Source organism: Halyomorpha halys, unplaced genomic scaffold (assembly GCF_000696795.3).
Source record: "Halyomorpha halys isolate HHAL.00 unplaced genomic scaffold, Hhal_1.1 Scaffold40.1, whole genome shotgun sequence".
NCBI classification, from domain to species: Eukaryota; Metazoa; Arthropoda; class Insecta; order Hemiptera; family Pentatomidae; genus Halyomorpha; species Halyomorpha halys.
The window spans coordinates 841,001-853,484 of NW_027106400.1; the positions used below are offsets into that span (position 1 = coordinate 841,001).

A 12,484-nucleotide genomic window follows, 5' to 3' on the forward strand; every position below is an offset into this window, starting at 1 on the left:
TTTTAAAGAATATGACATCAATATTTAATGTTGTCTCCTTGAAAACGGCCTGAGGGCCGAAACGTTGGAGAATTTCTGAAAATAAATGTTGAGAGTATATTTGGATCAAAATTGTGTGTGTTAATAATAAAATAAACCACTCTCAAACAATCATTAGAATAAATCATTAATCTATCATTGTTTAAATAAAATTGTATCTATTTTAGTCACAAAATATATTTATTCACTTTAAAAGTCCAATGTTTCGTCCAATTCAGCCATCCTCAGGGACAATTTTAATACAATTTTAGAACTAAATCATTTAAAACACACTTCATGGAGGCTATTCTGCCCTGGCCAATCCAATAAATTACCCTAATTAATCAGGTTTCACATTAAATTAAAAATTAAAATTATTTATTACAGTCACCTTCTTTATTAAAATTTATCACAACAAAGAAGGTGACTGTGATAAATAATTTTAAAATTTGATGCGAAAATTGACTAATTACGGTAATTTATTGGATTGACCTGGGCAGAATAGCCTGCATGAAGTGTTTTTAAATGATTTAATTAAAAAATTGTATTACGATTGTCCTTGAGGATGGTGGAAGACTTGAATAAGTGAATAAATATGTTTTCAGACTAAAATGGATAAAATTTAATTTATTTAAATAATATTAACCAGTATCAAGAAAGTGTTAAGATTATTATTATTGGACCGTGGAGGTCCAAGACCTCGTGCGATGTACTAAGGAAATACATCGCGCGTTTCTTGACGTTTTCATAGAGTGGGTTCATCACTCCCACGCCTATTTTTGTGAATGCCACCCATAGGCCTATTAGGCCTCACAAATGCCCAGGGGAGAGGCTGTGAGTGAGTACTGTATAATTATATGCTGGAAAAAATCTTGGATATGGCCAGGGAATCAAACCTTTGGGTTGGTATATAGACACATTACCACGCTGCTACAATTACCCCCGCAATCAACTATAAACACCTCATTAATAATCTTACAATATGAATAAAACCACACAGGGCCTTCGAGATACAAAAACAACTATTCTTTGCCCCAGTGTCATCAATTACATATACCCATACTTATATTTTTTGTAAAAAATCCAACGATAACAATTTCATAAAAACAAAAAGGGACAAGTAAACTGGTTATCTCATGATAGATGCAATAAAAAGGATAGAAGAAACATAAATAGACAAGTACCAATAAAAAATTTAATGATAAAATACAAACACTTAATCCAGGAATATGGGCCTAGTCACCGCACCTAAAAAATAAGAAAAAAGGCAAGAAAAAAATATTAATTTAAGTTTATAAAAATATATCCAAAATTTATTTGAAAAATATGACCCCTCCCCCCCAAAATTAACTTAATATAATTTCAACGCAAACTTTTTACAATTCTTTGGGTTTAAGCATAGACATAGAGGGGGTGTTCGATAACAGCTGATCACCTATAATTCTCCAAAATTAAAATTAAAAAAAAAAATTAAAGTCCGAAAAGCAAATTCTTTAATCATAAACTATTCCTGAGAGAGGGAACTTTAAATCAAATCAAATAATAAAATTTGTTTAAACAATATATCAAAAGGGACTCTTCAAGAGTCACTATTGTCACTTGTGTTATGTGTGCTATTCATATTGAAGACCCAAGTACTTTAGATGATTTATTTATTATTATTGGCACAACACAGATTAATTTATTATTATTGGTCCAAGGCCTCGTGCGATGTACGTAGGAAATACAAGCTTGTCTCATGACGTGGTTAATAATATTAATTATTTAATTTATAATCTTAAACACTTTATTGAGACTGGTTAATTTTTTTAAATAAATAATTTAATTTCTATCCATTTTAGTCTCAACACATTTTATTTTTCTTATAAGGCCGATGTTTCGGCCAATCCGGCCATCCTCAGGGACTATCTACTTAATACAATTTTAGAACTATATGACTTAAAAACTCAACTCCATGCAGGCTACTCTGCTCAGGTGAAAACAACAATTTCTAATTAGTCAATATTCGCATTAAAACCAAAATTAAAATCATTTATCATAGTCATCTTTGTTGTGATAAAGTTTCAACAAATAGTGACTGTGATAAATGATTTTAATTTTGGTTTTAATGTGAATATTGACTAATTAGAAATTGTTGTTTTGACCTGGGCAGATTAGCTTGCATGGAGTTGAGCCGAAACATCGGACTTAGAAGAAAAATAAAATGTGTTGAGACTAAAATGGATAGAAATTAAATTATTTATTAAAAAAAATATTAATTATACAATGATTTATTTACATGATGAAATTAAATTTTGGAATCATGCATATACATATAATCGTATTTTTTGTAAATGAATGATAACAATTTCATACAGAAAAAAAAAATTAACTAGTAAGCTTATGATGAATGATATAAAAGGAAAACAGAAATATAAATAGAGGAGTACCAAATATAAGAAAATATGAAAATAGATTGTGTTGAAAATGGACAAACAAGTGTGAAACGTTGAACTGATCAAGTTAGGGACACTTGTACAATATGATGGTAAAAATAAAGAAATTTATGAACTAAATTATGACAAAATATTTTATATGGCAAAAATTAAAATAAATGTTGAGCATTTTATAAAAAAATATATGCAATGTACAGTTTATAGAATGGTTAAATTTCCGACATATTATCCTGCAAGAGGGATAAGATCCCCGAAATATAGATGAAAGGAAAATATGCAGTAATGAGAAAATGTAGGAAGGATTTCACAATTAAAAAAAAAAAAAAAACTTACATAGAAAGTAATGATCAACCTTCTAATCGAAAAAAAAATTGTATAAAAAAGTCGAAATTGGGAAGGTTTTTTAAAATAAAAACTTCCTAAAATAAATCACATGAAATAAAATGTCATATTACCGAGCACAAAAGCGAGAACCAGCTTTATGTGACATGAAAGCTGTAATGGAATCGCACTACATTCTCCTTCATTTGGCATCAAAAGGCCGGCGATGCATGTTAAACCAACTAATATAATAAATGAATTTGGCCCACTTCTTGTTCTTCCTAAAAAAAAAAAATAATAATAAAATAAAATAATGAGTAAATCAAAAACTCTTTAATGGCTAGACCCCACAACAATAATGGTTAAACCACAGTGCATGACACATGAGTTTGAAGGATCTATAGCAACATTTATCTGTCTTACATTTTGGTATTGTCAACTAATTTATTTATTTTATTTTTTCTTAAAGATTGTGTATGAATAAATTAATAATTACATTAATAAATGCAAATATATTGAAATTATGATATAATATAAAAAGTAGACAAAATAATATCACTGAAATCAAGATCAGGCAGACCCATCTGTCGTGTTTTGGGTTAATATTAAAAACTATTTAAGTTTAATACAATAAAATTTCATTTATAATGATTAAATCTGTAATTACCAAACAGAGAAAACTGAAAATAGAACTAAACAATTGAATGGCTTTGAACAACAAAAATGTGACAAGCCACCATTTTGAAAACAATTAAAATCTTTTGCAAAATAGTCCTTTGTTTCTATATCAAGTTATTCAAAGGGTTAATATGTTAAAGACCAGAACTACAACCTAATTAACTGCAATATTAGGGAATATGATTGTAATTAACCATTAAATAAGAATTTTTAAATGTTCTGAAACTATTCTATTCAACAATTTTTATCATGTGGCTTGTCATATTCGTGCCCTAAGCCGATCAATTTTTTTTTCAACAACTATTACAATTTAAATTTTGTCCCTGAATTTTTTTTTTATTGTAGTTTACAACTGTAAAAAAAAAAGTAAATATGAGTAATGTTTCAAATACTTGAAAATCTTGGGAAGGAACCACCCAATGGTGGTACTTCTAACATTAATGTAAATTAGAAGATCCCTGGCCATCTTCTTTTCAGACGCCACAGAGGATTATCAGGGATTCTTAAGGATGAGAGATTAAGAACTAATGTGTTAGAATGGGTAAGAAATTTGGAATGAAAAGATGCATATCTATTCAGGCCAAATCTGCAACGAAAGGGATGCCTGAGAAATTTAATCAGAAAATATTTCCAGTATATCAAATAGGATTTTATTTTACAAGAGATGTAAAATATCACAACAATATATCGTTAAAAACTATGCATGGGCACATTTTATATATTAAAATTCTGCTATTAAATTTGTACATATGTAAAAGAAGGACCAATGTCCAAATATACCAATTTTGTGTTTATGCTATTCATTAATTTGACAACAAGGGACCAATAAATAAAATTAAGATCTACATCCTAATCTCACTAGATTTCTTTTCCCAAGTCTCAAACTTAGAAGACAAATCTACAATAAAATTAAAAAGCAATCAACGTGCGCTGAAACAGCTTTTTCTCAGAATGAATAAAATAAACATTGGCTCTTCTTTTACCAAGCTACAGAAATATAAAATTAAAAAAGTCAATGCTATTATGAATGATAATCAGAAATTGCAAATTGATTGTTGATCAATTACAATTTTCACATAACCACTTCTTGTTTGATACCTATACAGTTCTGCAATATACTAATAGAAAATAATTGAATCAGTTATAATTTTTATTGTACTATTATAATTTATAAGTACTATAAACATCATAAAAGTTATCGCAATCATGGTAATGATAGTAACATGATAATCAGTACATTACAACAAAACAATGTTACCAGAGCTTTCACGAGAAGTACTCTCCCTGGACAATGGTCGCGATTCAAAGGAGTACTTTTCAGAACCCCTACTCTCGTCAAGATTCCCATTATCTCTATCAGGAATTCCTGAATTTAATGTTGCTGGTACGTCCCTTTTACCCAGGACCTTAAAAAAAAAAATATATATATATACATATAATAAAATAACAGTATTGGTTACCAACTAAATAAAAAAAAACATAAAATAATTTTTAAAACCTTTTTAGTGGAATACTCCAACAGCTCGACCCTGAATTTGTCAGTGACATTGCAATTGGCAGGTCTAACATCTTTATGCCGCACAACTATGTCCAATGAACAGTGCGCTTTTATGAAACCCTCTGATTCGACGACATTATACTTATCAGGTGCAGTGCTGAGAACTTGAATAAAAAAATACATTTTGTTATTTATCAAACAAGGTAATCAAATTGTTAAATGATGTAATAAAAATTAAATATGAATCTTTAATTTTTAATTTCTACTATGTGTGAGGTGAGCATCTAAAGAAATAGAATGAATCCTTGGTCATTTTTAGTAAGGAAATTCCTGCATAAATTTTTGGAACTTAACTTTTACAAAATAGCTGTTATATTCAATGAAATATAAAACGTTTGGTCAAAATTAACACAAAACCTTAATTTTTGAAGGAAGGTGATCTAGTTGTGGTTAAACATGAGTACTCAAAAATAGCCAAAAAAAAATATATATATATTTATTGGACACCAACGTTTCGACTCACATTGCAGGTCTTTTTCAGGGCTAAATAGACAAGATATAAATATTGTCAAGTATGGTAGTACTAAAAGATTAAATAAAGAAAATTATATTAAAAATAGCTGAAGTAAATGACTAGAGTATTGAATATTAATTACACTTTTTATTATCAATTTTATGTAACAAAATTAAAATTTTTATTTTTTAAAAACTAAAATTTGGTATAATTGTTTTATACTATATACATATTCATTTATAATTAAACATGGTCTAAATTGAAATAGGAAAAACATGGCTAGAAAAGAAAAAAAATTGACAATCAACATGTTTACTTGAAATCAAAAATAAGATATAAAAGCAACAAGAAAAAAAACACACAAAAAACAGTGTTTTTGGTTTTATTCGTAAATGGATTTGTTCCAAAGATATTACCTCATACAGGGTTTTTTCTATAATGGGGTCACCCTTTAGACTATCCAAAAACTAGTGCCAAAAAGTAACTACAGTCTATGGAATAATCCAAGAAATGCTTCAAATAAAAAATAAAATTTGAATGATATTTAATAATTAAAAATGAACCCCACTAAAAAAACAATGAACGATGAAGTTGTTGTTTGTTATTGAAGTTGAAATTAACAGAATAAAATACAATAATAAATAATAGGAATGAAAATGCACCATTAGAGTAATACTTATTCAAAAATAATGTATAAGTGTGGTAAAATTGACAATTGTAAAATTTTTTAGAGGAATAAATATTGAATAAGCTTTTACAATAGACAATTGTACAATTTTTGAGAGGAAAAAAATATTGTATAAGTATGGTACAATTGAATAATTTTTTGAGAGTTATTGTATAAGTATGGTATAGATGACAGTTGTATATTTTTTGAGAGGAAAAATATAGTATAAGTATAGAACAATTTTTTGAGGAAAAAAACTATAATATATGCACGGTACAATAAAAAATGAATCAAGGAGATAGATAAATGCAAGGAAATAGATAAATACATAATAAAAGATGCTAAACTGAGTTCTAATGGGGGTTCACAATGAATTGAAAACAAAATTGGAGGTAGTATCAAGAAGGTCATGGTGGGGACCCTGGTCACAGATGCCATTTAAATAGTTATAGTAACACATTTTTCCTATTGCTTAAATGCCATCCAAACATATCTAAATGGCATATATGGCTGTTATCCTTACCACACTCCCTCCATGCAATTCCTTGAATAGAATTTTTAGTTTATAGAAAACTTTCAATAAATTGAATTTGTAGTTATTCTGTTCATTTTAGCATTAATATTCTTGTAATTTAATCTGTACATTTTTATTATGTATAAGAAAAATGGGTCAGGGTCAAAAAAATAACAAATAGTTTATAACTATTTACTGTCCGACGTTTCATCCCACTTTGCAGAGATTCATCAGGGCTGTTCAAAGCGAAAGGTTAAACAGAAGGTGACAATCATTAATGACAATCGATTGTCACCTTCTGTTGAACCTTTCGCTTTGAACAGCCCTGCAAAGTGGGGCGAAACGTCGGACAGCAACCCTGACCATTTTCTTATATTTAAGTTTAACGGTCAACTATATATATATATATCATGTAGTTATATAAAAATATTATCTACTCATACCATAATTTACAATGTTTGAATTTAGCCAATTTAGCCTTAATGAAGACCTGTAACTTGTGTTGAAACACAAATGTCTAATAAATTGTTTTCCCAGCTTTTTTGAGTGTTATTATTTGTCCACATTCATTTAATTATTGTCTTTAAACACCTCAAATTTTAAGTAATTATCCAAATTTATAAAGCTAACTATATCTAATTATGGTTATTAGTTTATTTATAATCAAGCAGAATTAAAGTATTGATTATAAGAGGTCCTATTTAAAATTGAATCTGTTAAATACTAAACAAAACTCTTTTTGTTTCCTTAATTAATAGTTTCAAAGCATTTTTTTTTTTTTTTTTGTGTTAGTTTGAACTTTGAACATAAATAAAATTTGTTAATTTTCAGGATTCAGAAAAGTTTTTCTGTTTGTGATGTGTGAAAATAACTCTCAGTATTAATAAAGAGAATTTTGCAATAGAAAAATAAAGAGGTACAATAATTGTAATCGGGTAGTTGTGTAAATAAAAGAGGCAAAATAAATTAGTGAGTCATTATTAAATTATTTAAAATAATGAATCAAAGGCTATTAAAATTTTATGGAAACAAAAATAAGGGTTTAATTAATGGTTTAACTAAAAAAAAAAAAAAAAAAGTACATTTTATATAATAAACCAAATTGCATAGTATATTCTGATCACGTTTTAAAAATAAACTACAAGGAAAAAATACTAAAACATTGAAACTACTAATTTAAAAACTTATGTATATTGCCATGTCTATGTTATGATAATTAATATTTCAATACCATTTAGTAAGTGAAACCATTCCTTATTTAAGATTACATAGTAAATAGATATATACAAAAAATGTGGTTTAACATCAAAATTATTAACTTTACTACCTTATTTTTAAGCACATACCTCTAAACCGTACAGGAGTATCATAGACATTATAGATCGTCAAGACTTGCTTGTGAGTTTTCTGGTCGCCCAGAAAAAAATTTACCGCATTTGGAAAAACAAATACGGGAGATATGGCTGCAGAAGGGACTGGCTGCATCCCATAAATAAGGGGTCATTCTGAAAGAAAACAAAATCAAAATAATATTTATACTGTTGTGAAAATTCATAATTTTCAACTGGAAAAAATAATTAAAAGATAATTCATAATCTATACTCAATCATTGAGACAAACAAGAGAAAACAATGTAAATAACACTTAGAGTAAACAGAAGAATCAGTATATAAATAACAAAGTGTAGCAATAAAAACTTCTTTGTTATAAACAAAAAAAAAAATTTACATTTAAAGGTTATTTGTCAACAGACAAAACATTGAACTTAACAAATAATTAATGTACTAAAAGCAAATTTAAACTCATGATCACAACAAATAAAAATTATATTTCAAAGTAATTATAGTTTGATATTACATACAAGTAGTCAATTCCTATAATACTGCAATATGTTATTTGTTTAAAGAAGCATGGGGTTCTGAAACTGTAAATACTCAAATTTTAAATACTAAAAAAAAAAATTAGTTTTTTAATAGTTTAAAAATCAAAGAATGTTAAATATTATATTACTAATGATAAATAATGCGTAATAAGAGAAAAAAGTAGTCAACGTGAAACGTTGACGTTGTGAATGACAAACAACAATAAGAATCATTAATGTGCTTACCATAAACACAAAGACTTGAGGTCAAAAATAATTCTAAATTGTTATATTATCAGTAACTAACAACGCTCCTATTAAATAATAGATGGTACTCACAACAAAGAAACGTCTGTCATTCGGAAACTTGAACGAATGATGGAAACTTTAAATTAGAAATTCAAAATTCTACAGCAAATAAATACGCACTCCAAATAAATGCCCAAAACGTCATTTGTGATTTGTAGGGAGAACAGCTGTTCTTTATTAGTATTTACTCGCCACCTGATTGGTCGCATTTTCCACCAATCGGGTCGCGGAGGCGGGACTGTTTGTTTCCTTCTATTAACTGTTATATTTTGATTACAAGAATTTACTGTCTTCGGTTACAATATATTTTTTAATTATTCGCGGGCCATGATAATTTTGAAAAAACATAAACTTCCAAGAGGTATGCGTTTTTGTTTTGGAGATTTTTTTTTTTAATTTTATTAAATATTTTAATATGAAAGGACTATGTATGTTTATACTTTTTAAAAATAATTTTCACCCCTAATACAAAGTATAATATTTAAAGGTTTACTTCTTGGAAGAATTGGTATGAGGAATGAGTGATTCAGACGATACAGATGTCCTCCTTCTAGCAAGACCAAGTATTTTCATCGAAGACAATACAGGAGTCGATCCTTTGGCTTCTGTGGAGATTGTTGATAACCTTATAAGCCATTTAAGTGAATTGGAAACCCGAGTAAGTATTATAGAAAGTGTCAGCAGTCCTCGCTCCTTTAAAGATTATCGAAGTATTTCTCCGATGGTCCTGAATGACCTCGAAACAAGTTTAGAACAGTCTATGCAATCAGTTGCTAGTGATGATGTGGAAACTACTCAAGTTAACTTGATCACATCTCCTTCTGATGACCACTTAAGAACTCCCACTCTTATGTTAAATACCAGTGGACTTTGTTCCAATACTGAGAGCTCTAATGACTTGACTGCGTTATATGCAAAAGATCCTCCTAAGTATAAAGAATCTCTTTTAAAAGAAATCGATACATATTTGAGTAATGTAAGTTCTAGTAGATCTAATATGGAATCAGATTTGTATAGTATTGATAGGAACAAATTAATGATGGGTAAACCAACTGAATCTGTAGCTGATAGTATTATAAGGAGAACATCTCCTGATGATAGGTTGGATCTACCTGCAGTGGACAAATTGTTGAGAGAAATGGAAGCTACACATCAAGAGATTGAGAATAAACTTAAAATGCGAGAAGCAGAGTATGGTTTTCTTAATCAGAAGTCTTTTAGTAATGTTGGGCATAGAAGGAGTTTTCCTTTAGGTGATAACAATTTGGTACCTGATCGAAGGAATGGTTCCTATGAACCCCACTCTTCCCCTTTGAAAAGTAGTGGTGAAGTAGATAGGCCGAAAAGTTTGGAAGACCTTGCAGGAAAAAGGGATGTTTATCTTGTCGGTAGCAGCCATAATAGTGATAGTGAGGATGCCAGAAAAAATAATGATGTTCCCGAACCTATCAAAAAGGATCCTTTTAGAGCCTCATCAAATTTAGAAAACAGGCGACGATTTCCATCTCCAAGAAGACGATTATTTGGTCAACCAGAAAGTTACGGAGGTAGAAAAACAACATCTGGGGCTTCATCCTCAACAACCCATGACCAGGATATTCAAAGGAGAAACCATTTTTCTCATTTTGGAGCAGGGGATGGACCTCATCTCTCCTCCCCTAGAAAAATAGCTGAGAGTAAAATACAAAAAGAGAAACTTCTAAAACATCAGTATAACAGGTAAGATAATCTCAGTATTCAAATTATATTTTCTCATTTTTACTAATAAATTTTATTGAACTTAGCATTCATTTTACAGGAACAATTTGTTAAGTTTAGCAGAGTTATGGAGAAGTGAAAGGGATTCATCTGATGAAGACTCAAAAAAATTACGTCAGAAACTGGAAGAAGAAAAACTAAGACGTATCGTAAGTTTGTGAGAAATTTCATTACAAGTTTTTTATATACTCACACTAATGTAAACATTAATATAAAGAATTTTGGTGCTGAACTAGTAACATTATTGCACTACCTATCCAAAATCATTTAGTATGCCGATTTTTCAAGTTGACAGTAGTGAACACAACAACCAATTAGGTAAAAGAAGTTAATTTGCTTTTATAATTGCTCTGTTATAATAATGACTAGGATTTTTCTTATTTATTTTAAAAAAAATTTCTAGTGTGTTATATTGATTTCAGCACCTTGAAAATACTATACAAGAATTGCAGCGAAGGGTTCTTGAAGAACAAGAAAAATTAGCCGTAGCAGTTAAGGTTGATGAAGGGAAAGATAAAGCGATAGCTCAAATAACTGAAGCTTGGAAGCAGATGGTGAACCACTGGAGGGATATAGAAGCTGACAGGCACGCAATGTCACAAGTAGTTATCAAAGAAAGAGCTGGGATAAAACATGCTCACGAAGAAATGAGTAAGGTAAATATGATTCAAAAGGATGTGATAGGTAAATAATGGATTCACTAAAAAAATCTCTAAAAATTCTGATCTAAAAAGTATTGATTTTATTAAGCTCAAGTAAAACTTTATACTTTATTTTGAATTTTGTTATGAATTCAACCCTAGCTCTTGGAACAATGGAAAGCATGCATTTAACTCCCATTAATGAAAATTGATAGGACCGATTAAATTAAATAACTCTATTTCCAAAAATAGACTTTTATCATTGTGACAAAAGTCTTAATGCATTAAATAAGTTTTATTTAAATTTTAGTGTAAAATCTACACATCAAAATTATTCTTTAAAACATAAAGCATCATCAAGTGGCATCAAAGTGTCAAATAATTACACTCTTACTCAATAAGAAAAATTTACATTGCATTATTTTTTTTTTCCTCAGACAAAACATTTTTCTGTAAAATACATTTGAGCTGTATAAAAATGTGCACTTTGTTTATTTATTATACAAATGCAAAAGTTTTTGTTTGAGTTATAAAAATTATATTTTTCTTATAATTGTTTATGGCTCTTGCAAAGATGCTTACCAGTTGGAAAGCGATGGATGAATTCTTTTGAAGGGCTTTACCACTACTCCTAAGAATAGAAAAAAAATTATGAATACAATGAAAATAATCAGAATCGTATAAAAATTATGTCTTTGTATTGTCTTATAACAGGCGCTGTGATTACAACCATTTTATTGCATATAATTTCAGAGAATATTCATAACCTAGATTTATTCTGTAGATTTTTTATATGACTATAAAATTCAGTGACTTGAACTTAATGTATTTTGCCTGTTATATGATTAAATATTGCCAGTAGATTTTTTTTTTAATCTTTAGCATTCAAATAAGTTAAAATTTTCTGGTATTTGAACTTGTTCTGTTTTTATTGTCAAATATTACAAATCTGTCAGTTTTTAAAACCTGAAGTAATAATTTTGATAAGTTTACGGATTTATAGCGTATTATGAGTTTAAAAAAAAATGTTTACTATTTACAATTATGAGAGATAGTTGACCGTGGATGATAAGAGGCCTCTTTATCATCTATTATTGTTACATATATTTTCTTCCTCTCAATTTTCATTTTCTTTCCATATTTAAATTTTAAATTAATAATAACTAATATGTTCATACTTCTTTACATTATATAACTTTAATTTTATTTCATTTGCTTAATTAAGTTATTGTACCCACTTTTTCAATTACCTATGTCTATATTTTATTTC

The 12,484-nt window shown here is 28.6% G+C and overlaps 2 protein-coding genes across 7 annotated transcripts in view; one reads left to right on the forward strand and one right to left on the reverse strand.

Annotated features, from left to right (window-relative positions):
• Nucleotides 1–8,990, reverse strand: part of LOC106687845 (motile sperm domain-containing protein 1) — a 15,623-nt gene extending 6,633 nt beyond the window's left edge. The window contains exons 1-6 of one of the 4 annotated variants that reach the window (XM_014431999.3): nucleotides 8,846–8,990; nucleotides 7,992–8,150; nucleotides 4,951–5,114; nucleotides 4,711–4,858; nucleotides 2,909–3,055; nucleotides 1,233–1,266 (exon numbers count right to left, since the gene is read on the reverse strand). In XM_014431999.3, coding sequence (XP_014287485.1) covers nucleotides 1,235–1,266; nucleotides 2,909–3,055; nucleotides 4,711–4,858; nucleotides 4,951–5,114; nucleotides 7,992–8,130 — 630 coding nt within the window. In that variant the 5' untranslated portion in view covers nucleotides 8,131–8,150; nucleotides 8,846–8,990 and the 3' untranslated portion in view covers nucleotides 1,233–1,234. Of the gene's footprint in view, nucleotides 1–1,232; nucleotides 1,267–2,908; nucleotides 3,056–4,710; nucleotides 4,859–4,950; nucleotides 5,115–7,991; nucleotides 8,151–8,506; nucleotides 8,651–8,752 lie in introns of those variants that run through there. The other 3 variants (XM_014431991.3, XM_014432016.3, XM_014432008.3) reach the window with 3 other exon arrangements.
• Nucleotides 8,991–9,025: 35 nt separating this feature from the next.
• Nucleotides 9,026–12,484, forward strand: part of LOC106687834 (centrobin) — a 20,372-nt gene continuing 16,913 nt past the window's right edge. For 2 of the 3 annotated variants that reach the window (XR_001344237.2, XM_014431968.2), the window contains exons 1-4: nucleotides 9,026–9,176; nucleotides 9,303–10,534; nucleotides 10,614–10,722; nucleotides 10,996–11,229. Coding sequence is in view for 2 of the 3 variants with exons in the window: in XM_014431968.2 (XP_014287454.1) it covers nucleotides 9,333–10,534; nucleotides 10,614–10,722; nucleotides 10,996–11,229 (1,545 nt within the window). In the remaining variant the exon portion in view is untranslated. The remainder of the gene's footprint in view (nucleotides 9,177–9,302; nucleotides 10,535–10,613; nucleotides 10,723–10,995; nucleotides 11,230–12,484) is intronic. The other variant, XM_014431976.2, reaches the window with a different exon arrangement.